Genomic DNA, 27413 nt, shown 5'->3' with positions numbered 1-27413 from the left:
GTTCTAGGAAGATGAGGACAGAAAGGGGTCCACTAGATTTGACACCCTGGAATTCATTAGTGATATGGATGAATTGTTTGGGGAGGTCGAGAAAGAATTAATTAAAATAATTAAAGTAACAGTCTTCCATTGTGTTACTAAGGAGATCAACTTTGGGAGATTGTTGCTGTAATCCAGGCTAGAGATGATGGTTCCATAATCTCTAGGAGCGCTGAAGAGTCTGGGTTCAGAAGTTATATAGCCAAAAAATAGCCTCAAATTCATCATGTTCCTTTATTGGTTTGGTCTAGACAGTGGTGCTCCTGGTGCAGGACACAAACACGGTAGGTTGTTTGGCTGACACCACTGACACTGCTCCCTACCCTTGGAATATCTGCCATTCCTGAGACTGGGAACTTGAGGTGGCTGTTGCCTCTGCCACTCATTGACAGAGTTGTCTCTATTCATGTCCCTGCTTCTGTTACAAGATTCTGATTCAAAGTAAGTGATGTATGTGTCTCATTGGGGAGATTAGGTCTTGTGTCTGGGCTTTAACTGCAGGAAAGGCTGGGGAAAAAAGTAGGTGGCATTTTTAACTTCTTTTGCAGAAGGAGGACTCTTGGCTTAAAATGTGGAATCCCCAAATGTAGAAGGGAGATTAGATACCATGGCAAGAAAAAGTGATAGGTGTCCACTACAAGACTAGAAAAATATATTTTCCAGCGCATCCATGGAAAGGTAATACAGTTGACTTTTGAATAATGAGGAGGTTGGGAGCTGACCCCTGTGTAGTTGAAAATCTGTGTAGAATGTCTGACTCCCCCAAAACTTAACTACTAATAACCTACTACTGACTGTAAGTCTTACTGATAACATAAGTGGGTGATTTACACACATTCTGTGTGTTATATGTTATTTACTGTATTCTTGTAATAAATGAGCTAGAGAAAGGAAAATGTCATTAAAAAATCCTAAGAGAAAACACATTTGCAGTATTTTACTGTATTTATTAAAAAAAATAAGTGGGGGCGCCTGGGTGGCGCAGTCGGTTAAGCGTCCGACTTCAGCCAGGTCACGATCTTGCAGTCCGTGAGTTCGAGCCCCGCGTCAGGCTCTGGACTGATGGCTCAGAGCCTGGAGCCTGTTTCCGATTCTGTGTCTCCCTCTTTCTCTGCCCCTCCCCCATTCATGCTCTGTCTCTCTCTGTCCCAAAATAAATAAACGTTGAAAAAAAATTTAAAAAAAAAAAAAAAAAAAAAATAAGTGGATCATTACAGTTCAAACCCTTGTTGTTCAGAGATCAACTGTAGTCGAATCTGTGGGACTGGGGAAGGGCTTCCTTGTATGATTGGTGTGCACATTGTTCAACCAAACAAAAGCTTCCTGCTGATGGAGCAGATGTGGCCTGAAACTCAATCAGTGCTTCATGGTGAGGTTGCATCTACCCCAGAGGGGTTGCTATTGTCTAATTCATTTCAAGTTTCTCTGTGGGCTAGTGGAGTCCCTGGATTGGGGCAATAGAATTGAGAAGAGTTCCAAAGATGGAACTTAGAAAATGTCTGTGCTTAGGATAGGAGAAAGGGCAGAGAATAAGCATTTAGAGCTAGGATAATTCATTAATGGAAGGCAGTTAGAAATCTTAAAGATGTTCTCCCTTAACTCTCTCTGTTTTAATTTAAAAAAGTCAGCTACTGGGGCGCCTGGGTGGCTCAGTCGGTTGGACGTCCGACTTCGCTCAGGTCATGATCTCGCGGTCTGTGAGTTCGAGCCCCGCGTCGGGCTCTGTGCTGATAGCTCAGAGCCTGGAGCCTGTTTCGGATTCTGTGTCTCCCTCTTTCTCTGACCTTCCCCCGTTCATGCTCTGTCTCTCTCTCAAAAATGAGTAAATGTTAAAAAAAAAAAAAATTAAAAAAAAAAAGTCAGCCAGTACATGGAGTTCAGAAACGTTCAGAAGAGATGTGGATGGACAACAGCTCTTAGATTTAGAAATAAGGAGATCCTTTTTTGATACTTTAGAGAGAGTGCTCCAATAGAGGGATGAAGGTGAATACTAGCTGATAATTTATTCATTTATTCAGTCTTTCCTTCATCTAGCCAAAGAGGAATGGATGTGGGGGAGAAATCATTTTTAATGATTGCTTACATGTCAGACAGTGTCTGGAATACAAAAGGCAATTTTGCCCTGAAGGAGTGTACAGGCCGGTATGTTAGAGAAGAAGATTATTCCAAATAGAGTGTACTAAGTGTTAGAGGAGGGCTTTGTAGAAGTAAGAGGAGGTGTACATAATTCAGCCCATGAGAAGATTCCCTCTTTAGTTAATTCTTGAAAGTTTGATATCCATTCATTATTCATTCATTCATCATTCATTCTTTAAATATCTCTTAAGCACTTACTGATGTACCAGCTATTGTCCTAGGCATTCAACAGTGGATTCCAGTGTCCACTGGATTCAACAGTGAATGAAACAAAGACCCTGGCCCTCTATGTTCTTATAGAGGCACATAACATACATTAGAGGGTACATGCTATGGGACAAGAAAAAGTTGAGTAAAGTAGAGGGAAAAGGACATATGGGTTCTTTTTTGTCCATTTTAAGTTTTCAAATACACTACATTTTCACATTACACTAACATTAAACATTAATTTTATAATGAAAAATTTCAAGCTTACACAAAAGTAATGAGAATGGCATAATGAATCTCCATATGCTTATCACTCAGATATACCAGTTACCAAAATTTTGCCACACTTGCTTCATGTGTCCTATTTTTGCTTTTTCTTCTTTTTTTTTTTACCAAAGATTTAAAAAAAATTCCTGACACGATGTAATTTACCTCTATACACTGTAGTAGGCATCTCTAAAACATAGGGACGTTTTCTTGTATAACTACAATATGATTATCACAACTCATAAACCTACTAATACAGAAGAGGCATTTGAGTCAAGACTTGAAGGACACAAAGTCCTCTCTATGAGCTCAGGAAAGAGAGTTTAGACAGTGGGAACATCTGGTGTAAAGGTCCTAAGGAACAGGACAATGCCTAGCATATTTGAGAAACAGCAAGGACTCCTGTGTGGCTGAAGCATGGTGACTGAGGGAAGAGTGGTAAGAGATAAGGTTTTGTAGGCCACTGTGAGGGGACTTTGACTCTGCTGTGAGTCAGACAGAGAGCTGTGACAGTTTTGAGTAGAGGACAAAATTAATTTTGTCAAAATTAATTAATTTGATAAAATTAAATTTATATTTAAAAAGGTCACTCTGGGGGCGCCTGGGTGGCTCAGTCAGTTAAGCGTCTGACTTCGGCTCAGGTCACGATCTCACAGTTCATGAGTTCGAGCCCCACGTCGGGCTCTGTGCTTACAGCTCAGAGCCTGGAGCCTGTTTCAGATTCTGTGTCTTCCTCTCTCTGACCCTCGCCCGTTCATGCTCTGTCTCTCTCTGTCTCAAAAATAAATAAACGTTAAAAAAAAAAAATAAAAAGGTGACTCTGGATGCTCTGTTGAGAATAGAATGTAGGGGAGAAAGATAAAGAGAGGGGGGCCTAATTAGGAGCTTGTCGTTGGATTAGAAGATATATTTTTGTTAGTGGCTCGCTCCAAATGGTCATAGTGGAAATGACAAGGAGTGCTTGCATTTCAGATATGTTTTGAAGGTAGAGTTAAATGGATTTCCTGATTGACTGACTTGAAGGAGAAAGGAAGGCATTAAGAAGACTCAGGTTTTTCACTTGAGTATGTGGAAGGATGGAACAGCTTTTGGAGCACCTCCAAGAGTTTACTCTTGGGCCTGGAGAGTTTGAGGTGTTTGTCACACATGTGGATGGAATACCTTGTTGAATATTTAAGGCTGGAGTTAGGGAGAAAAGTAGCAGAAAGCGTGGTCAGAAAGGGTGGTATGTATTAATAGTGGTTTGCACTATACTTTCAGCAGCCAGCTGGTGTGAATGTGGATGTTAAGAATACTGGTGTTTAAACTGGTGTTTAAACTGTTTATAATTTAGAACTTTTATCAGTTCTTTCTGTCGGTCTTTCAGAAAGAGGTAACTCAGTGAAGTGTGCAGTTCTGTTTTCTTTTTCTCAAACCATTCTTTCTGGTCAGGCAAGAATGAAAAATTAGGTGAAACGTGTAATTAAAGTATTATACATTCCTTTTGTTATGGTTAAGTACGGTTCAGATGGAAAGTATTCATCTGTGTATTCTTGGGTCACTAGAAGTTGTCCCAGAGTATTTTGAAAATGTTGACTGATTAACTCAGAGACATTCACAAAATCTGACAGGAAATAGCCTGAGGTGGTCCAATAACTTTGCTGTAACCCTTGAAGGCCATGAATGTGATACTACTACCATCAGTTCCTTTCTTCCTGATTCTGAACTCACTAAAATTTAGATTAAAAAGAATAGCTATGTTTTTATGACATTTTATAAATTTAAATATGAACTACTTAGGAAACTTGTCCAACAGCCTTATCTTCTTTTTTCTTCCCAGTTGTTGCCCTATTGGAGAGAGATTTTCATCATAGGTAGCCAGGTTGTTACTCTGGTGTGTATGTTATGGAAAGGATGTGGTTAACACAAATGCTAAAAGCTACTAAAAGCAGCTTTGTGCGATGCAGACTGATTGTGACTACCTTTATTTCTCCTTTGAAAAAAGACTATTTCTAATCTTCCTTTTGGATTGTTTGGAGTTCTGATTTGTATATCTTAGAGTCATGTGGAGGATTGATACACCAATGTGGGGTTGTGGTGTAGTTTTCATCTGTTGTTCTAATGTCATCTCTGTGACTAAATTTAAATAACTAGGTGTTCGAGATGGGGACTCTTCGTGCCTGTGTATTTGACCCACATACCTCCCTAGCCTTCTCTGATCTGCTGGGAGAGGTCTGGTAGACAGGGATCAAAGTGTCACACGGGTCTGGGGTTATCATCTGTTTTACTCAATTATTCCCTCTTCCCTGTCCTTCCCTACCCTCCCCATGAGCAAAAATAAGAGTGAAAAGGAGACACTTACTCTCTTTTGCTTCTCTTGTATAGGAGATGCATCGGAGATTTGAGAATGCTCCTGATTCTGCCAAAACAAAAGCTCTGCAAACTGTTATTGAAATGAAGGTAAGTAAGAGTCTCCAAAGAAGCTTATGAGTCAGTTTACACTTTGAAGTGATTACATACTTTCATGTGTGAGTTTTAGAAAGTGGTATGTAACAATATTTTGCTTATTTTGTAGATTTAAGAAGAAATAGTAAGACAATGAAAAGACACTTTGAAAGAACTTTGGTTTTATTCCCTTTTAGTTATAGATCATAAGTCACATGGGACCAAAAGTTGTCCAGAATTCCTTTAAATCGGCTGTGTTTAAGCCGTTTGATCTCAGGACCCTTTTATTCTTTTAAAATGACAAGCTCATTCATTTATTTTAGAAAATGTCTGCCTAATATTAACTCTAGTAACCATAGTTTGTCAATTGTTCTTTCATGTAAAAATGATGTTCCATGAAAAAACTACCTAATTCAGCTTGCAATTCAAAGAGGCACACAAGTGCTATTCTAAGAAACTACTATCATACTTCAATGTGCAGAAATGCCTAGCTCCTTCCCATTTCATCACACAGAATATTAAAAAGATGTGTTCCTAAGGTTTGAGATTAATTAAAAGTAATAATTTTTACTGCTTCATTAAGGACATTCTCAAAGGAAGCAGTCTTTTTTAAAAAATTGTTAAGTAGGCTCCACACCCAGCATGGAGTGCAATGTGGAGCTTGAACTCATGACCCTGAGATCAAGACCTGAGCTGAGATCAAGAGTTGGACGCTTAACTGACTGAGCCACCCAGGCATCCCCCCAAGGAAGTAGTCTTTTAAAATTTTTATTTCTTGAGGCTCCTGGCTAGCTCAGTTGGTCGAGCATGTCTCTTGACCTCGAGGTCGTGAGATACCTCGAGGTCGTGAGATACCTCGAGGTCATGAGTTTAAGCCCTACATTTGGCCTAGAGCTTACTTAAAAAAAAAAAAACAAAAACAAAAAGCTTTTTTTAATAAATTTTTTTTTTTTCTGTGAGTATCCGATACTGAAGAGTGCAGTCACTGCTAGCGTGGTTTGGTGCTATTGCCTGTTGTCCTAAGACACAAGCAGTTTTTTCCCACCCTTGCTTTTATACCTGAAGTGCAAATGGTAACATAGTGGAGAGGGCAAATCAAATCATGGTATTATTATGAAAATAGTTTTGACTATGCAGACTTCTTGAAAAGGTCTGGGGGGATCCAGAACATAGAACATGGACCATGCTTTGTAAACCTCTGCTTTAAGTTAATGAATAGGTAGAAATCTTTAGGCTTTATGTTAGGTTGATTAAGACTTGTCTTCTTAAATTCCTTGGATTCAAAATTTGGCTTTACTTGAATCAATTGTATGACAATAGAGCAAGTAATTCCTAACCTCTCTATGCCTCAATTTCTTTATGGCTAGAAGGCGATAGTAATAGTATGTATCCCGTAGGTTGTTTTGAGGTTTAAATTAGTTATAGCAAGTAAAACACTTTGAATACTACCTGGCATATAGTAAACTGTTAGCTGCTGCTCCTGTTATTATTTTTATGAAAAACATATTCTTTTTTTTTTAAACAACATACTCTTTCTTACAAAAGCTGAAAGACTTATAGGTAAGTCTTAGCTTCTTCATATTCCCTAAATCTTAGCTTCTTCCTATTCCCTAAAAAGTTTGACACTGTTTTCGTTTTGTGGGCCTTTATTCAATAGTTGTTGGTATGACAAGAATATTTGGTTATTAGTATATAGTTTTATGTAGAGAGATGCTTTTTAAGTACGGTTATAAGAATTTCTCTCTGAATTTAAATGATTTCATTCTAAAATTTTATTTGTGTGTATTTTTATTTCCAGTGGGGAAAGATTTACCAAACAAATTCTGAATTAGTGGAATTCTGGGTTCTTTGTAGTTAGGCAATTAGTAGTCTTGAACATAATCTTGTAAAGAGTCTTTAGAAAGGTTCAATTGTATGTTCTTATTTCCCACAAATCTATTTGTATGTTTTATTTCCTGAGCCCTGTTGAAACGTAAGAATAAAACACATGAATATACCTATGTTTCCAAAATTCTTTTACTTGCCTTTTGATAGAATGTGGAAGTGTAATAATTAACAGGCAGTGGAGCTATTTTAAGTTGTGTTAACTTTCGGCCATTCTGTTAAGAAAGCCTGAGATAATGGTGGCCCAGTTGGGTCAGGTGGATGCTATCCTGAAATCACAGCTGAAATAGTTGAGTTGCTGAGAGTGTGGCATGATCCTGAGAGAATTATGAAGATCTAGAATAGTCTTGGGGGGAAATGGGAAAAGAAGATGATTGATAGACAGTAAAAGAGCCCAACTATCTTCAAGGTGATGTAGTTTTCTTTTTTCTCTCTTCTGCCTTTTCTTCTTCCTCTTCCTCCTATCTTTGCCTTCACTTTCCTTCTCTTGCTTTCTTCCCTCCTTCCATCTTCTCCTTCTCCACTTCCCCTTCTGCTTCCTCCTCCTCTAATTTTTTTTCTTTTTCCTTTCACAGTGGAGGAACAGGGAAGAATTACTGTACTGCTATAGGTTACAGTTTTGCTGGGTAGATAATGGCAGAATTATTGGAATGCACATGAATTGAGGATGATGGTGAGAGAGGAGTTTGCATGATCAGTCCAAGAATGTAGTGTGGATAGAAAGGAAGAGAATTCAGACTGTACTGACAGGTTGGGAGAAAATGTGACCATTAGTGAGGTGAAGATCTCTGTGAGGTTGAGGAATGGCAGATAGAGGATGATAGTGCACTAGGCCTGGGGAGAAGCCTGCAGTAGGCCTGGGTGATGATAGGATCCAGAGGGTAGTCCTGTCGACTGGATAGCTGAAGTGGACTGGTGGTTGAGGTCATTGAAATTCAGACATTGAAATCCTAGGATGATGGCAAGAGTGGCATTTGAAGGGAAGATTGATTGTGAGCCAGGTGCCAAAGACGTTTTTCAAAAGGCCAAGAGGGATGGGGAAGTAGTGAGGAGGGGGTAGAGTGAAAAGGAGTATGAGCTGTAAAATAAAGGGAGCAGCATTGAGGAACTGGGAGGTTGCCTATACTTTTTCCCCTGCTCCTTTCTGGTACTGGGGGCTTAGTGACCCTCATTGGAGAGAGTTCAGGGAAATTACATCCTTTTGGAAAGCCAGGTTTTACTTGGGGTAGGGAGACAACTTTTGAAAAAGAAAAAGTGAGGATTTGGGAAATTTAGCAAGCAACAGGGGATTTCAATAGGTTAGTGGAATTGGCTGATTAATGATGGGGAGACCCAGAGCTGGGCAAGTACAGAGTGGTAAGATGAAAAGGAACTTATTTACTTAGTTATTATACATTGTAGGAGTAAGAAACCTTGTTGGAAGGACTGTTCTCAAATAAACCCAGTCTCAGTCTGATTGAGTTGGTGCTAGAATTAGTTGAGCGTATCAGATACTACTTTTCTGTCCTGATTTCAGCGAGTAGCCTGACACGTCTCTTATCTGGGCAGTCAGTGCCTTCTTCGTGACTTTCATTTACAGTTTGGTCCCTTTTGGGGAGAAGCTTTTATGGGACATGATTTGGTAGTGAGGGTGCTGATTTGGTCAAGAGCTGCCCATGTGTTTGTGTTGGAGTTAGAGGAGAAAATGGATAATGTGTCTTGGGGGCCTTATGGCGGCTTTGTAGAGTTAGAGGCTGTCTGTGTGATGTGTGGAGCTTGAGTTGATTGCTGAAGGTGATTTTGTCTTGTGTGAAGCACCAGTGATGCTAGAAATACACTCCTTCTTTCCACTGGCTCCCTTTCATTATCCATCTTCCCCTCCCCAAACTAATGTCAGAGGTAACACATTTCATTTGCAGGTTAGTCGCATGTGTATGCCTAGTATTTCAGTTATTATTCTTTTTTTAAGTTTATTTGTTTTGAGGGGGGGGAGGGCAGAGAGAAAGGGAGAGAGAATCACTCTGTGCTGTCAGCATGGAGCCTGGCTTGATCCCACAAACTGTGAGATCAGGACCTGAGCCAAAATCAAGAGCTGGATGCTCAACCGACGGGGCCACCCAGGTGCTTCTTTAGTTATTCTTAAGGGACTACATCCTGATCTTTCTAGGAAGATTTATTATAATGTTAAAGGTGAATTTTCAGATAGTGCAATTGAAATAGTTTACAGGCATACCTCGTTTTATTGCTTCACTTTATTGTGTTTTGCAGAAACTGTATTTTTTACAAATTGAAGGTTTATGGCACCCCTGCATCAAGCAGGTCTTTTGGCACTGTTTTTCCAATAGCATTTGCTCAATTCGTGTCTCTGTGTCACATTTTAGTAATTCTCCCAATATTTCAAACTTTTCATTACTGTTCTGGTGATCTGTGATCAGTGGTCTTTGATATTACTACTGAATGTTTTGGGGTGCCACAAACTGTGCACATATAAGATGGCAAACTTGACAAATGTGTGCATTCTGCCTATTCCACTGACCTGCTGTTCCCCCGTCTCTCTCCCTCTCCTTGGGCCCCCCTAGTCCCTGAGACACAACGATATTGAAATTAGGCCAAATAATAACCCTGCAGTGGTCTCTGAGTGTTCAAGTGAAAAGAGGCTCATATCTCTCACTTTAAATCAAAAGCTAGAAATGATTAAGCTTAGTGAGAAAGGCATGTCCAAAGTTGAGATAGATTGAAAGCCAGACCTCTTGCACCAAACAGCCAAATTGTGAATGCAGAGGAAAAGTTCTTGAAGGAAACGAAAGGTTCTACTCTAGTGAACACACGAATGATAAGACAGTGAAACAACCTTATTGCTCATATGGAGAAAGTATTAGTGGTCTGGATAGAAGATAAAACCAGCTACAATGTTCACTTAAGCCAAAGCCTAATCCAGCACAAGGCTCTAAGTCTCTTCAGTTCTGTGAAGGGTGAAAGAGGTGAGGAAGCTGCAGAAGAAAAGTTTGAACCAACAGAGGTTTAAGGAAAGAAGCCATTTCCATAACATAAAAGTGCAAGGTAAAAGAGCAGGTACTGATGGAGAAGGTGTAGCAAATTATCCAGAAGACCTAGTTAAGATCATTGATAAAGGTGACTCCACTAAACAACAGATTTTCAATGTAAATGAAACAACTTTCTTTTTTTTTATTGTTAATTAAAAAATTGTTAATGCTTATTTATTTTGAGAGAGAGAGCGAGAGTGAGAGAGTGCACAAGCAGAGGAGGGACAGAGAGAGAGGGAGACACAGAATCTGAAGCAGGCTCCAGGCTCTGAGCTGTCAGCACAGAGCCTGACGCAGAGCCTGAACCCACAAACCGTGAGATCATGACCTGAGCCGAAGTCAAATGCTTAACCAGCTGAGCCACCCAGGCACTGCTATATGAAACAGCTTTCTATTGGAAGAAAAAACCATTTAGGACTTTCATAGCTAGAGGAGCAGTACCTGGCTTCAAAGCTTCAAAAGATAGGCTGGCTCTCTTGTTAGGGGCTAACTCAGCTGGTGACATTTAAGTTGAAGCCAGTGCTCATTTATCATTCCAAAAACTCCGAGGGCCTTAAGAATTATGCTGATTCTACTCTGGCTGTGCTCTGTAAACAAAGCCTAAATGGCAGCGCATCTGTTTGCAGCATAGTTTACTGAATATTTTAAGCCCGCTTGTTGGGACCTACTACAGAGAGAAAGATTGCCTTAAAAATATGGCTGTTCAATTGACAATGCACCTGCTCACTGAAGAGCTCTAATGGAGATGTACAAAGAGATTATTGTTGTTTTCATGCATACTGACAAAATATTCATTCTGCAGCCCATGGATCAGGGAGTCATTTTGACTTTCAGGTCTTATTATTTAAGAAATATTATTTAAGAAATAATACTTGGAAGAAGTTGATTCCAACCCTCTTGGATGACTGTGAGGGGTCCAAAACTTCAGTGGAAGAAGAGCTGCAAATGGAGTAGATATAGCAAGAGAACTAGAATCAGAAGTGGAGCATGAAGATGTGACTGAGTTTCTTGACTCTTATGCTAAAACTTGAACGTATGAGGAGTAGCTTCTTATAGAGGAGCAAAGTGAGTGGTTTCTTAAGATGGACTCTACTCCTAGTGAAGATGCCGTGAAGATTGTTGAAATGACAACCAAGTATTTAGAATATTACATAATCTTAGTTGATAAAGTAGCAGCAGGGTTTGAGAGGGTGGACTCCATTAAATTTTTTTAAAATGTTTATTATTTAAAAAAATTTTTTTTAATGTTTATTTTTTGAGAGAGAGATACAGTTTGAACAGGGGAGGGGCAGAGAAAGAGGGAAACACAGAATCCGGAGCAGGCTCCAGGCTCTGAGCTGTCAGCACAGAGCCTGACGTGGGGCTCAAACCCACGAATTGTGAGATCATGACCTGAGCCAAAGTCGGATGCCCAGCCAACTAAGCCACCCAGGCGCCCGTATACTCTCAACTTTAAACAAAAGGGTGCAGACTGGAGGAGGAGACAGAGGAAAAATCATATTATAGATACGAGCTATCTTCCTTTCACAAGTGGCCATAAAGGATATATTAATTTAGAAGCAAGACACCAGTTGCTAGACAGCAGTTTTCCTGCATATTTATCTTTATTAAATCCAGCATCTGTAAAGACTGAGATTTTCAGCTTCTCTGATTCTTTGTGAATAATGTCTAAATCTTCCATTGTCTTCAGGATTCAAAAATTTCCTCTATGGAGCGTGGACTCCGAGACTTGGAAGAGGAAATTCAGATGCTGAAATCAAATGGAGCCTTGAGTACTGAAGAACGGGAGGAAGAAATGAAACAAATGGAGGTCTATCGGAGCCATTCTAAATTTATGAAAAATAAGGTAATGGTGTGTGATACTGTAATTTTTAAAAGAGGTTTGAGAAGTTGATGCATATTTCTGTTTCCTTAGTGATGATGAAGAGCTTCACATTGTTTTATCAAACTTCAGGGAAGAAGACTTATAATTCTTTCGAATTGAACTTTCCCAGAATTAAAGTCAGAATTACTGATATATAGTTATTTCAAGTTTTCCCTTAAAAGAAAATTATTCATCGTATAATGCTGATATGTATTGTCACAGTTTAACATTTATATCTGTTAGTACTTCAGAGGTGATTCAATAAATTCCATCAAATTGAGTTTTTCTCACAACATGAGACACCAAGTTCTTTACCTCTTGTGTAGTTGTATTTTAATAGTCAAACCCTGAGAGGCTGAACCCAGTCCCCCTACCTTTTTTTTTTTTTCCCCCTGAAATGTCTTAAATCATGTTTTCCCTTCAAATACAGTTACATAAAAAGGAAGGCCCTTTGGTCCGTTCCCTAGAAAAGATCCATTTGTATCAGGTTTATTGTTTCCCATGTGTACTTCTGATATATCTATAGTAGGATACATACCAGAGAGACATGTCCGTTCATATGTATTAACTAGGCACAATATTTTTTCCTTAGATCCAAAGTCATTTAGTTTGATTCTATACCTATTTAGGCAAATTGGAAGATCTAGTTTATTACGGCTATCAATTTGCCAGGTTTGTTTTGGTTTAATTAAAAACCTAATTGTGATGATAAAATATTAGCTAGAAAATAAATACCTCCTGCATCCCAATTGTATTAGTTCCCCAGTTTCTCAGAACAGAAAACTATAAAGGAATGATACACCATTATTCTAACTCCCTCTCTGGTTTCTAGTTTCTTGCTGTGGTATCCATACCTGGCATAAAAGTCTGTAAAATATTCCTTTATTATTTTAAGAATCTGTTATCAGTGACTATTGACAATTTATATTAATTTTAGAACTTAACAATTCACATATCCAACTTTCTGTTAGTTTGTATTTTTAACGCTAATTTGAGAACAAAATATGCTACAGTATAATTTCTGCTTTCCATTTGCTGATGGGCACATTTGAGTCCATTTAAAAAAATCCTGTGAATGAAAATAGAGAATCATCTAGGGTGCTTTGAAGAGGGAATTAAGGGAACAGATTTGATTGTGTTATTTAAATTATTGTCATTTCCAGTTACTGCTCTGGCTGAAAAGCAGATAATACCTAAATTGACACATAAGTGAAAAAGAATAACAATGTCGTGACAGGTAGAACAACTGAAGGAGGAGCTAAGTTCGAAAGAGGCTCAAGGGGAGGAGCTGAAAAAGAGAGCGGCTGGTCTTCAGGCTGAGGTCTTTGCCGTAAGATTTACTCTTTGTGAGCAGTGATCCCACAGTGGGACCCTGCTGGCTCTGGCTTCTGGGTGGCTTATACTTTCATTCTCTTTGGTTGGCAGCTTTGCCCAATACTAGCACTAACCAGCCTGCTCTGCTCTTTAACCGACTCGTGTTCGCCAGTTTGACCCATATGTCACTTTGTGTGCAGTGAGCCTTCACATGTTCTGGAAGCCCTATATCTGGTTCTTTATTGTTGCTTTTGTCACTGTATGGATTGTACTTCAAAATTTGTTTTTTCTTAAGTCCTTTCCTTTTGTAGATACTTGCTGTTTATATGAATGATGATCTCTCTTCTTTGGTGTAAGAATATGTAGATGTTCTAGGTTGTAGTGTTTATCTGAATTTAAAATTCTTTTTTTTAAAAGTGAGGTATAATTGATACATGTACAACATAATGATTTGAGATATATCTATCTATCTGACCTCTACAGTAAGTCTAGTTAACATCCTACATAGTACCCATGCATAGTTACAATTTTATTTTCTTCTTGTGATGAGAACTTTTAATATCGACTCTCGTAGAATTTGAAATTCTTGAGTAAAGTGCTTTAACTTCATATGTATTATCTTTAAGTCACCATTAGGTGATTTTACAACAGATGTTACTTTTTTTTAGAACAGATATATAGAAAGTGATTTGCTTATTTAGAGTTATCTAGTAAATTAGAATTAGCATGAAACATACTTTAAGTGTCTAAATCTAGTTTAATCTTCTGTTTAAAGAACTTAAATTCCATTTCAAAATATAATAAAAAAATAATAAAGTAGCTAACATGTAAGCATTTATAACCTGCTAAGGTAGGTATATTATCACCCCCAAATTATAGATGAGGAAACTGAGGTAACAGAGTGGTGCTTAGGAAATATAACTAGTGCCTGAAACCAGTATCACACTGTATGTTAACTAAAATTTAAATTAAAAAAAAAAAAAAGAAATACAGTTAGTAAGAGGCAGAGTTTGATTTTTATGTAAGCAGTCTGATTCCAGAACCCGTGCTGGTAAGCTCTTCAGTCTACTTACTGCTCTGTGGCTAGGCCATGTGCACATATGTCACACAAATGTCAGGAAAAACTGCTCCTGAAAGTAATTGTGGGATAAGACAGGAATGCAGCATTATTAAAACAAAACAAAACAAAACAAAACAAAACAAAACAAAACTTGTGCTAATTTGATATTTTGCTATTTATGGACCACTTTATAATACAGATAATAAAGTGACATATTTTGTCTAAAAGGGACTAATTTGGTTTTGGTTTACAGTAACTGTATTATCTAGAGGAGTAGTTGATCTATAACTTTACTTTTTTTTCTTACCTATTATAAATATTTCTTTGTTATACCAAACAACAGGATAAGCACATTCCATACATTATTTTATTTAATGTCTAAATACAGTAACATTAGTTTACTTGCTCCATTTTACTGATTAGGAAAACAAGACTTAGAAAGGTAATTACTCAAAGACACACTTATCCTCAGGTGTGATTGCAAAGCCTTGTGCTCCTAACTTTTATGGAAAATGTGTGCTTCTAAACTCTGCTTTCCATTTAGAATATTTTCTTCCTTTTTCATTCTTTATGGTCAATATAGTAATATTTGAAGATCATTTAAAAATGTAGATGCTGAGGAAACAAGGATTTTATATTTATTTTTAATCACATGATTGGAAGTAGTTGGAAATTTGGGTAATCTTTAAGCCGTAATAGTTCTTGAGCTGAAGAAGTGATAAAATTTTAAACATTTCTCCTAATCAATTCATACCATAAGTGTATTTTTAGTGCAACCTGTATGTTAAGGATAGAAAAATACTAATATGTGTTTTTTGTTAGAAAGGGATGTCATGAAAGATGCCACAGCATTACAGTATGTGGTAACTCAGGGTACATCTGTATATTTCAGGATGAAGATAGCTGCCATTTACAGTTATCTTCCACTGACATTCTTAGTATCCTATAGTAGTTTGCATACAATAAACATATAGAAATATTTGTTGAATGAATGAATAATTAATTAAATCTGCAAATAGAATTTTCATGCATATGAGAAAAGGCTTGTCGCTAAGCAAGAAGAGTAAATTAGAAATTAATTTTTAGTGCTCCTTAAAAGTCTAATTTTAATTTATTTTTTATTTTTAAAATATTTTTATTTATTTTTGAGAGAGAGAGAGAGAGAGAGAGAGAGAGACAAAGCATGAGCGGGGGAGGGGCAGAGAGAGAGAGAGACATAGAATCTGAAGCAGGCTCCAGGCTCTGAGCTGTCAGCACAGAGCTTGACATGGAGCTCAAATTCATGAACTGCAAAATCATGATCTGGGTTGAAGTCAGACGCTTAACTGCCTGAGCCACCCAGGCGTCCCAAAAGTCTAATTTTAATTAAAGTAATATTTATTTCACACTTCCTCATGTGAAGTTGTTCTCAAAATTGTCCTTTATACCTCAGATTATTATAGTACAGATTCTGTAGATGTAAAAAAATACAAAGTACTTTTTGTTTCATCAGTAATGCTGAAATAAATTATGGACTTCTTATGGGATTTATACTTCTGGTCATTAATCTGTTAGTGCACAGCTAGCTACCTTGCTAGGCACTAGACAGAATGTAAAAGCAATTCTGATTTTTGTTTATTTGTTGTACATTTACAATAACAGACTATTTAGAAAATTCTTAGATGTAAATAAGATGTTTGAAATAAAAATTTTTTAAAGTTAAGATGAGAAATTTATGGGAGAATGAATGGACACCTCTTGACTTACGGATTTTCTGTCAGATAATTCAGATTCAAATTACACATGTAGATTCTTATGGCTGAGCTTTTATGCATTTACTTTTATCCATTTAGTTCATACGACATGTTGTAGATGATAGAACTTTGTTGGTGGAATCTTTTTTTAGGTCAGTATCTCTAACTCCTCAAAATTATGTGGTTTCTAAAAGGCACAGGTTTATAATGCCTTAAAACACTAATGGTGGCTTTTTAAGATAAGGATTTTATGTAAACTTTTGTTTGTGAATGAAAAAATAAAAAGTATACTAGCAGCAGCTTTCGAATTTCGCTTTAAATGGCAATGCTAGGAGGTTTTCTTTTTTCCTTCTGTTTTACATCTGCACTAATCCTGCTTTATGTTTTAAGAGGTCTGACTTAATAAAATGAAAACTGATCAGCACAATAGTATTCAGGTGCTTCCTGCTATCTCATAGTAGTCTAATTGAATTGGGATTTTTCTCTGTCTATTCTTTTTCTAAGAGATTTTGAAGAGTATTTAGGAAACACAATAATTGAAAACTGGGATATCCCTATTTGTTGAAAACTTGTTTTTTTTTGTTGTTGTTGTTGTTGTTTTTTGTGGTGGGTGGTTATCCAAGATTAAGTGATACAAAAAGATAAATTGTGTTTTCTCATAAAACTAATGCTATAGTTAGTATTTTGTGACTCAGATCTGTCAAAAAGATTCAGATCAGAGGTGATTGTTTCATTTCTTTTTTACTTACAATGTTCTGTTTTTTCCTCTAGATTGGTCAGGTGAAGCAGGAGCTGTCCAGAAAGGACACAGAACTACTAGCCCTACAGACAAAGCTAGAAACACTCACAAACCAGTTTTCAGACAGTAAGCAACACATTGAAGTGCTGAAGGAGTCCTTGACTGCTAAAGAACAAAGGGCTGCCATCCTACAGACCGAGGTAAAATGAATTCTGGAATTTTCAGGGAGCCAATTCCTTGGCACCTTTCACGTGCCAATTCCTTGGCACCTTTACCTGTGCTGTTTTTGTTAGATTTGGGAGATATGAATAATGTAATGATTAATTCTTTAGCAGTGTGATCAGTTACTGTAGTAAAAATGTAACTATCTTGTTTCAGTTCTTAGATCTAATAAATTAAATCTGGTGCAGTTTGTGCATGTTTTTAATTCTTTAGACGTTCCCTAAGTTTGTGCTTCTAACATTATGAAATGTAACGATAGTTGTTAAAAAGAAATCTAAACGAGTATTTTGTTCTGACCCATGTGAATTTTCTAGTCGTGAATGACAGTGACCTTGGTTACCCTGTGTTTAGATTATTAAGTGTTCTTAATTTTTGATATAATGAATAGCTTTATGTAGGCAAACTGCAGAATCTAGAAGTGTTTTAGATCTTGTTTTGAATCATAGATTGTTAGATGATGTGCCTTCATATCCTGTTTGAAAATAAAGTTATTATTTTTAGAGATCTTAGATTATTTAGTTTTTCAGCCCTGATTTTAGGTAGGAATACCCTAAATAATTCCATACACATGAGAATCTATCATAATTGTAATGATCAAAGAGAAGGAATTGATGATGTTATTTTGATTTACTATCTTAAATATTTTTTTAAAGATATAGTGAAATAGGGAATTTAGGTAGAAATAGGTAAGTAGTTCTGCTTTATAGAAGAAAAGGCATACAATGTGGATTAGTTTTTTTCTTTTCATTTAAAGAACCAGATAGGTAAATAAGGGCATAGTTAGGGAAAAGGGAAAAGAGGAATTAGGAGTAAAAAGAAGGTATAAAAACATAGACCCAGAAGATTGAGAATCTTCAAGTGAGGAGGAATGGGTAAATGGCCAAAACTCTTTCATGTAATATTTTATTTTTGTACAGTTTGGGAGTTCGCTGAAAATGAGGGATTTGGATGATATGTTTGTAATTTTCCTTATAACCTATACTGTTTCTATTTCAGTCATGTCTCATGTTATCATGATAACTTCATTTTCCCTCACGGGGATATTTTGGATAAAATTAGGTTTTGGCTGCAGGGCCATAGTTTGAAATTCAGCTTTACCACTTATTCTCACGTACATGATCCTGGGTTATTTAACTTCATTGTGCCTCACTTTCCCCACATCTGTAAGATGACAAGAGTAGGAGTGTCTGCCTCATCAGCCTAGTGCCTGGCACGCAATAAAATCTTTGTCTATTCGTTATTGTCATCATTATTGCTATTGTAATAAAATCAGCTAATATATAATCTCTGAAATTATTAAGAGAACACAGTTGTTTTTCTCTTCATTGGCATAAACTTTGTTTAGAAGATATGCTCTTTCATATGTTTATTAAGCTAATTTTATGTTCATCCAGGGAATTACAAATATAAAATTATCTGGAAAATGTTACCTGCAAAATTACTAATGGCTTTATTAGAATTTTTCACCCCAGTAACTGGTGTGCATGCAGTACTGCATAAAGGTCAGAAGAGGGTGCCAGTGTTTTAGAGGTGAGCCTACGTCCAAGTTTACTACTGTGATAGCATTGGCTGGTGGTGGCAGGTGTGTGAATCAGAGAACCAGGCAGTTGGTTAATGATAATGCAAACATTTAAAAGCTTGTCACAGTCTAATAAATTACTTTTTCCTCCTGGCAATCCATCCTTTTCTTTGTACCCCTCTCAAATAATGTTCTTATTCGCTAGGTCTCACACAGATGGGCTTGTGATTGATTTCTTGTACCATAGAGACTAAAGACTATTTGTGGTCATTCTTGAATGGTTCTTATATTTGTTTTTAGCCATTATGGAAGTAACTGAGTTTCAGTGATTACCCCTATAAGTTACTAGGACAAATTGCTCAAATACGACTATCTCATCCAAAAGGATGACAGTGTAAAAGCTAATGTCCTTTTGAATCTAGGATGATTATATGAATGTGATATGCCTATTTGTTAGCATGTACTTTTTTTTCTCAAATTACATTGGTGACATTTGACCAGGGTCACTTTTTCCAAAGCATCTTTCTCATGAGAGCCCAATAAAAGGCAGTTTGAACCAGCTCTTTGAACAAATTCTCATATATTTTCTGTATTTTGTTCTTAACTGATCTAGTTCTCATTTCTTCAGCTGTCTTGGACTTTGATCTAATGCTCACATCACTAAGCATGTGTGAAAAAGAACATGGATCAAGGAGTTTTTAAAAATCCTTAAAGTAAAATGGGGATATGGGAAAAGACCTGATTTTTTTCTTTTCTTTTTTTTTTTTTTCCCTGTTCACGGTCCAGGGAATGAGGCCCTCTTGTGATTGGCAGTGTACAATATATATAGTATCTCTGGAATTGCTCCTGTTTTATGAACATCTCTTCTAATCTGTTAACCTTCACAGAAGTGGTCTGGATCTAGTAACATAGTGGTTAAAAGCATGGGCTTTGGAGTCAGACCTAAATTTGAAATGCAACTGTCTGTGTTCATTAGTTATGTGATGTTGGATGAATTACTTTACCTCTTTAATCCTTTATTTCCTCATCTGTAAATGAGGATAATGATAGTACCAGCTTCCTAAGGTTTTTGTGGCTAGAATAGATGTTTAATTATGTAGCTCTCCTCTGAATTTAGAGGGAATTATTAAATGTCAGTGGATTTCAAATATTTTTAAATATTTATAAGCACTTTTATTTGATCTCTGTTGTTTTATGTGATCCTCAGATTAATGGTATGGATTAGGTAAGATAAAGATTGTTGTTTTTATTGTTGAGAGTTACATGAAGTTTTAAATTAGCACATTACTTTTGATTGGCACTTGGGGCCACTCTCACTAATACCCTGGGACTTTTAGGAAATTATAATATAATATTTTCAATAAATTTTCTATTTTATGCCCACTTTCTTGTTTCTAAGTCTTGATGACGTACCATAGACCTTACAATGAATTTATTTTGTTTGAGTTCTCAATGAGCAGAGCTGATTTTATCAGTATGTTAAAATAATGGAAGCCTTACTGCCTCAAAGTAGTACAATTTTTTTCTTCTCCAGAACATTTAATTTTAGAATTCTATTTATTTTTTATTTTTTTAATGTTTATTTTGAGAGAGAGAAAGAGAGTATGCCCATACACACAAGCGGGGTAAGGGCAGAGAGAGAGAGAGAGAGAGAGAGAGAGAGAGAGAGAGAGAGAGAGAGAATCCCAAGCAGGCTCCATGCTCAGTGCAGAGCTTGATCTCATAAACTCTGAGATCATGACCTGAGCCAAAATCAAGTATCAGATGACACCCAGGCGTCCCTAGAGTTCTGTTTATTATAGGTGAATGGTATCATCCATTTCTTACTGACAGTTTATAGGAAGTGGCTTTTCTTTCAGAGTTGGTCAGAGACTCAGCATCCAGCACAAAGTAAAGAACTGCCCAGGCTCTAGCATGTTTAGGCACTGGAGCTTAGGCATTGTTGTTTGACATGCACCTTCTGCTCGCATTCCCAACTAAGCGCCCCAATATGCTGTGCTCTTCAAACTAGAGTTTTGACTTCCCCAGTATACTTAGAGTTAGTAATACACCCTTAGGGCTAGAGTGCATTTGAGAGATAATCTAGTTAAAAAACATACTTGATAATACCTAACATTAAATGCTTTCTGCGTATCATGCAGGGCTGTATACTTTCTTTCATTTTCTTAGTTAGCATTACAGTAATCTTCTAGCAAATAAGAATTGTCATAATGTTTTATAGGTGGCACACTGAAGCTTGGAGAGATGGAGGTTACATGACTTACTGCCTGGGATTCAGAGTCTAATCAATTGAAACTCCGAAACTTATGTTCTTGATCATAATGCTATAATGCCTCCTTGTGTGGAATCTGAATATATGTGTATATATGAAACAACTCAGAATAAAGGAGGATTTGGCATCATGTGGTGGTTTGGGATATTTTTCAGTGACTGTTTCTCTTCCAGTGTTCTAGGTGGATCATTGTTCCATTACCATTGTGAGCAGTGTTTAGCCAGGTATGAGTCATGGGGTAGTGGTGGGGGCAGGTACTGCAGTATAACATTGGTGTGGTATTCAAGTGAGCTTGTGAAGATGGCCTGTCTAGCTTCTGAGTGCCCCTTCTTCCTTCTCATTCCCTCTATACCTGAGAAGATCATTTTAGGGAAAGAGTGTTGGCAGAGTAGAGGTACATATTATTATACCAGAGGCTTTCAGATCTGCGGGGCTCCCTGCCACCACCACCAGTCTCCCAACTCCAGTGGTGAATTAGCACCATTCACAGTGGTGAACGTGTCTTATTTGTGGAGATGCTAATAATGATAAACTTGAGAAAATGCCAGGAAAACATAAGTGTTAAGTATTGCTGTTAATATACTAGGAGAATAAAAACAGTGTATAAATTTCAAATGTTCAGTATAAAATTTAGTCTATCTAGTGGAGAATAGAAAAGAATGAGGCAGTGAGGATGGGGAGAAACAAGATGGTATGTAGACACCAAAAATGTTGGCCAAAATTGTATGAATATGGGAAAGGCAATATATGCAATGAGTTAAATGTAGATTAAAATACAGACCTCGAGGTGCCTGGGTGGCTCAGTCAGTTAAGCATCCAACTCTTGGTTTCAGCTCAGGTCGTGATCTCACAGTTCGTGGGTTCAAGCTCTGCACTGGGCTCTGTGCTGTCAGTGTGGAGCCTGCTTGGTATTCTCTATCTCCCTCCCTATCACTCCCCCACCCCCCCGCCACTTGCACTGTCTCCCTCTCTCTCTCAAAATAAATAAATAAACTTAAAGAAATAAATAAACTTAAAAAAATACAGACCTCAATTGGGCTAAAAAATAAGATACAGAAATATCCTGTCAGTAAGAGTTAAGCATAAAACAAAAAAAAAAATAGCAGAATTAAAAATAAAAAATAGATAAAATTTGGGGTGCCTGGGTGGCTCAGTCGGTTAAGCGTCCGACTTCGGCTCAGGTCACGATCTCATAGTTTGTGAGTTCGAGCCCCGCGTCGGACTCTGTGCTGACAGCTCGGAGCCTGGAGCCTGTTTCGGATTCTGTGTCTCCCTCTTTCTCTGCCCCTCCCCTGCTCATGCTCTGTTTCTCTCTATCTCAAAAATAAATAAACATTAAAAAAAATTAAAAAAAATAGATAAAATTTAAAAAATAAAATAAAAGGTTTATCAAGAAAATATGCCCTCCCACTTATTTTAACATTAATTAAATTATCTTTTAAGGCAAAGAAGTTATAAAGCACAAAGAGCGATGTTATGTACTGATAAAAAGAGCAGTAGATCAAGAAAATAAGATGATTGTGAACATTTATGCATCTAACAACATTGCCTTTAAATGTGTAAAACAACAGTGGTGAGAAATAGATGAAACCAACAGTTGCAGTTGCTCATTAGTACAGATTGCTTTCAGAACTTGATCAAAGAAACAAAAGTAAAAAACAATTCAGAAAATTTCAATAACATTAATAAGCTCAAATAGGTATTCTGTAAAATATTGCACTAACAAATACAGAAAACACTTTTTAAGAACTTCTTGAATAGTCATAAAAGTCAAATGTGTTAGGCCACAGAGGATATGTCAAAATTCCCAAGAATTAAAGTCACCTGGACTGTGTTCTTTGACGCCAATGTAGCAGAATTAGAAATCAGTAATGAAGGGGCATCTGGGTGGCTCAGTCGGTTGAATGTCCGACTTTGGTTCATGTCATGATCTCATGATTCATGAGGTCAAGCCCACATTGGGCTCTGTGCTGACAGCTCAGAGCCTGGAGTCTGCTTTGGATTCTGTGTCTCCCTCTCTTTGTGCCCCTTGCCTACTCACACACTCTCTCTCAAAAATAAATTAAAAAAAAAAATCAGTAATGAAGAATTGCAACATAAAACAAATAAATTTGGAATCTGAAAATGTAGTACTTTTTAGTATAATCGACACATAATATTACATTAAGTTTCAGGTGTACAACTCAGTGATTTGTTTATGTTATGCTGTGTCCACCACAAGTATAGTTACCATCTGTCCCATTATGTTGCTGTTACAATATCATTGTATTCATTATGCTGTGCATTTATTCCTGTGACTTATTTATTCCATATTTAGAAGCTTGTACCTCCCACTCCCCTTCACCCAATTTGCCTAACCCCCCACTCCCCTGCCCTCTGGCAACCATCAGTTTGTCTTCTGTATTTATAGGCCTGATTGTGCTTTTTTTATTTATTCATTTTTTTGTTTTTAAATGCCACTTAGGAGTGGAATCATATGGTATTTGTCTTTCTCAGTCTGACTGACTTCACTTAGCATAGTATTCTCTAGGCCCATTCATATTGTCTCAAATGGCAAGATCTCATCCTTTTTATGGCTGTGTAATATTTCATTGTATACATATCATGTTTTCCTTATCCATTTGTCTATTGATGGACACTTAGATTACTTCCATATCTGGGCTTTTGGAAATAATGCTGCAGTAAACATAGGGGTGCATGTATCTTTTTGAATTAGTGTTGAAAATATACTACTTAATGACCATGGGTTGAAGGAGACTGGAACAGAAAGCAAAAGAAAATCTGTGGGGTACAACTAATCCTCTAGTATCTAGAGGGAAATGTCTAGTTTTTATGTTTATTGGAAAATAATAAAGAATAAATGCAAATAAGCTAAGTATGTAAGTCTGGAAACTAGGAAAAAAATAACAAAACCAAAGAAACAGTAAAATGGAGGGTAACAGATACTAAGTAAGCAATCAGTAGAGGATAAAATAAACTAAGTGTTGTTTTAAAAAGGCTAATCAGATAGGAATGTCTCTTACAGAATGATAAAGAACTACTAGCACCATACAATTTAAAAATAATAAAAGACATTTATAAGCAATTATATTCTGATAAGCTTATAAAGACAGAACAAAAGAATACATTTCTGGAAAATGTGACAAAGTAGGTTCAAGAATTAATAGAAAACATGAACAGTAATCATTATAGAAAATTAAAATGGTATTCAGCCTCAACCCTATCTCCTTCTAAATCCTGTGACTTGGCTTGCCAGGAGAGCTTTATAAAACATTAAAAAATAATCATTTTTTATATTTAATGTTTTCCCAAAAGTAGAAGAAGCAAGAAAGCCCAAGACTCTACAAGAGGATACAAGGAAAAAGAAATAAATTCAGAGATCTGTTGTTATCAATAAGTGGTATGATTTAATACTGTAAGATATCAGTTCTCCCGAAATTAGTATTTACATATTTTTCAATTCCAGTGAAAATACTCAGCAGTATTTTTTTAGAAACTCATTTTACTTTAAGTTTTACATGGACAAGTCACAAAAGATGTATCATTTCACTTGTATGTGGGACCTAGAAAAGTCAGATTCATAAAGATAGAAGGAGAATGGTGGTTGTTATGAGCTGGGGAGAATGGAGAAGGTTTTTTTTTTTTTAAGTGGAACAGTTTTTGTTTCATAAGTTGAAGGGAGTTATGGAGATTGGTAATACAGCATTGTGAATGTACTGAACACCATTGACTTATACACTTAAAAATGGTGAAGATGGCAAATTTTATGTTATGTGTATTTGACCACAATTGAAAAATTTTAAAACTTACGTTGACAAATAAAGCTATACTAACATTAAAGTGAAGAAAAAGAGGAAAAGATGGGTAGATCTGCCTTAATAGATTTGAAAATATACCACAGAGCCATAAACCAACCTGAATATTCACCCTGGAATTGTGTAGTACTTGCAAAGGAATGGGCAAATAGACCAGTGGGAAAAAAGAGAGTTTAGACGTGTATATAGATGGGACCATCATAAACTAGTGCAGATTAAAAGAGTGTTAGAAAATTGACATACAGAGAATGAAATTGGCCACCTATCACATACCAGATAAAACAGTGGACTCCATATGACCTCAGTGTGAAAGGGAAACCTATAAGCCTAATTAATGAAAATGTATATTAGGTAGGATACATTTAAGATACATTTTAAATGACGCCATCAAATTTAAGTATTTCTTTTTTTTTTTTCAACGTTTATTTATTTTTGGGAGAGAGACAGAGCATGAACGGGGGAGGGGCAGAGAGAGAGAGAGAGGGAGACACAGAATCGGAAACTGGCTCCAGGCTCTGAGCCATCAGCCCAGAGCCCGACGCGGGGCTCGAACTCCCGGACCGCGAGATCGTGACCTGGCTGAAGTCGGACGCTTAACTGACTGTGCCACCCAGGCGCCCCAAATTTAAGTATTTCCATTCAAGAAAGAACTCTACTGGCAAAGTTAACAAATATGTGACTGATTAGAAGATATTTTCACTGCCTCCCAAAATAACAAAGATTGGAATATAGAATAAAAAAACAATGCTTATAAATCAGTAAGAAAAAGAGACTATAGGGTGAGAGAGAGGATTTAAGTAGGCAATTAACAAACAAGGAAGCCTAAGGGTTAGCAAATAAATATAGCATGGGATCCTCAATTTTGGAGACAATGAAATATATTCCATTGTTCAAATTGGTAAAAATTAGAAATTGAGTTAATATTCAGTGCTTGTAAGGTATATGGCATAGTTGGCTCCCACTGGCTCACAGGAGAACATATATTATAAGGGTGCTCACTGTAGAACAAGGAATTGAAGGCGGCCCCAACGGTTATTTCTAGAGGGGTTGGATAAGTAAAATATAGTGGGTATATACCATGGAATATATGTAAAAGTCAAAAGCAGTGATCTTAGAAGTAATCATAAGGTCATGGATATATATATATTTAGAAGTAAGAGAATGAGGTATATAGCATTCATATGAGTTAAAAAATATGTATAAAAAATAAGCCTCTATATTTTTAAGTTAATGCATATTCAGTTACATATTAAATATATTAGAATGGCTGCATATTGATGGAGGAATGGATATTGGATGTGGATGGAAAAATAATAAGGCACAATAGAACTTTGCATGGGTCAATGATAGTTTTAAGTGAACTGAAGATTGAGTAATTTATTTCTTTCTCCAAGTTGATGAAATTGTGAAAACAGTAATTCTGACTGTGTAACTACTGTGAGGTATGTCGGGTATGGTGTATTTACCACATTGATTCTCAGAGTTGTTTGGTTTATCTCTCTGACAGGGCAGATGTCTCTGTTTTTTCCTCATCCCTTCCAACACCGAGCGTCTGTCAACAAGGACTCTACAGTTGTTCTGAAGGGTTATTCTTTTTGGTAACTAAGGGGCTTATATTTTAATGCTGACATGTGGAGAGCAGACATTGGCCCTAAATGGGGTACAGATTTGAAACCGAGTAAATCTAGGAGTTTTGTGAGAAAAAGTGGATTAGAAAAAAATTAATCCTACCAGTATTAATTGACAATATTAGAAACTGACTTACCTGATTTTAGAGTTGGAGGAAAGGTGTCTTCTCATGAGCTTTGAGTTTGAATATGCATAGCTGCTGTCAACATTTCAGCCTAGTCCATACAGATTCCCACAGGTAAGAGCCCTGCTTAGAATGAACTTACTACCCCAAATTAGTTAATCACCTATGGAATTTATTCTGAACCAATATCAGAAGTAAGAACAAATAAGAATGATTAGACCCTTAGGAACGTTGGATAATAGAAAGAGACCATAAATGAAATGATTAAACTAAAGTATGGAGAAGTAAGCATAGGAGCACTCTTTAGAATGGAAGAAAAAAATACAACTTATTGGGCTGTTGTTTCAGGACCATTGAGAGTAAAAGCTGAGCAGTGTAATAAAGGGCAACACTAGCTGTAGTTGTTTAGTGTCTTTTAATCTTGGCTTTGCCAGTTACTTGTTAATGTAAGTTGATACTTTCTGTGCTTCAGTTTCCTCATTTGTGAGAATAGCATTACCTTCTAGAATGTTATGAGAGTTAGTGCATGCACATATAGCACTCAATAAATACTACCTTGTTACATACATGAAGGAAGGATTTAAAACATGAACAAGGGGCAAAACACTGTACATAATACCAGGCAGGTTGTTAAAGAACAAAACAGAGTTTTAGATATGAAATATATAATAACTAGGGGTGCCTGAGTGACCCAGTCAGTTAAGCATCTGACTCTTGATCTCGGCTCAGGCCATGATCTCATGGTTTGTGAGTTCGAGCCCTGTATCATGCTCCATGCTGATGGTGTGGAGCCTGCTTGGGATTCCCTCTCTCTCTTCTCTCTCTCTCCCCCTCCCATGCACTCTCTCTTTCTTAAATAAATAAATTAATTAAAACTATTAAAAGAAATACATAATAACTAAAGTGGAAGAACAATGTAGTAGTAAACTGCAAAGTAGAGCTGCAGAGACAGTGAATTGGAAAATACATCTGAGGAGACGTTATCCGGAGAGCAATAGGACACATAAGAAGATAGAAATTAAAGAGAAGTCTGTCGAAATAGAAATCTAACATATATAAGGGAGTTTCAAAAGGGGAGGATAGAGGAAATGGGAGGCAATTTTAAAAGAGATAATTGCTGAGAATATTTCTGACCAGATGAT

General features: G+C 36.8%; 1 protein-coding gene across 14 annotated transcripts in view; it reads left to right on the top strand.

The window, feature by feature from the left end:
• The window catches only part of ERC1 (ELKS/RAB6-interacting/CAST family member 1), a 518359-nt gene that overhangs the window by 105519 nt on the left and 385427 nt on the right, over positions 1 to 27413 (top strand). For 8 of the 14 annotated variants that reach the window (XM_043565004.1, XM_043565003.1, XM_043565005.1 and 5 more), the window contains exons 4-7: positions 5014 to 5088; positions 11671 to 11826; positions 13082 to 13165; positions 16723 to 16890. In XM_043565004.1, the coding sequence (XP_043420939.1) occupies positions 5014 to 5088; positions 11671 to 11826; positions 13082 to 13165; positions 16723 to 16890 (483 nt within the window). The remainder of the gene's footprint in view (positions 1 to 5013; positions 5089 to 11670; positions 11827 to 13081; positions 13166 to 16722; positions 16891 to 27413) is intronic. The other 6 variants (XM_043565007.1, XM_043565008.1, XM_043565010.1 and 3 more) reach the window with 1 other exon arrangement.

This window comes from Prionailurus bengalensis, chromosome B4 (genome assembly GCF_016509475.1).
Source record: "Prionailurus bengalensis isolate Pbe53 chromosome B4, Fcat_Pben_1.1_paternal_pri, whole genome shotgun sequence".
NCBI classification, from domain to species: Eukaryota; Metazoa; Chordata; class Mammalia; order Carnivora; family Felidae; genus Prionailurus; species Prionailurus bengalensis.
The sequence above is the reverse complement of the archived record's forward strand: the minus strand, read 5'-3'. Positions and strand labels throughout refer to the sequence as shown.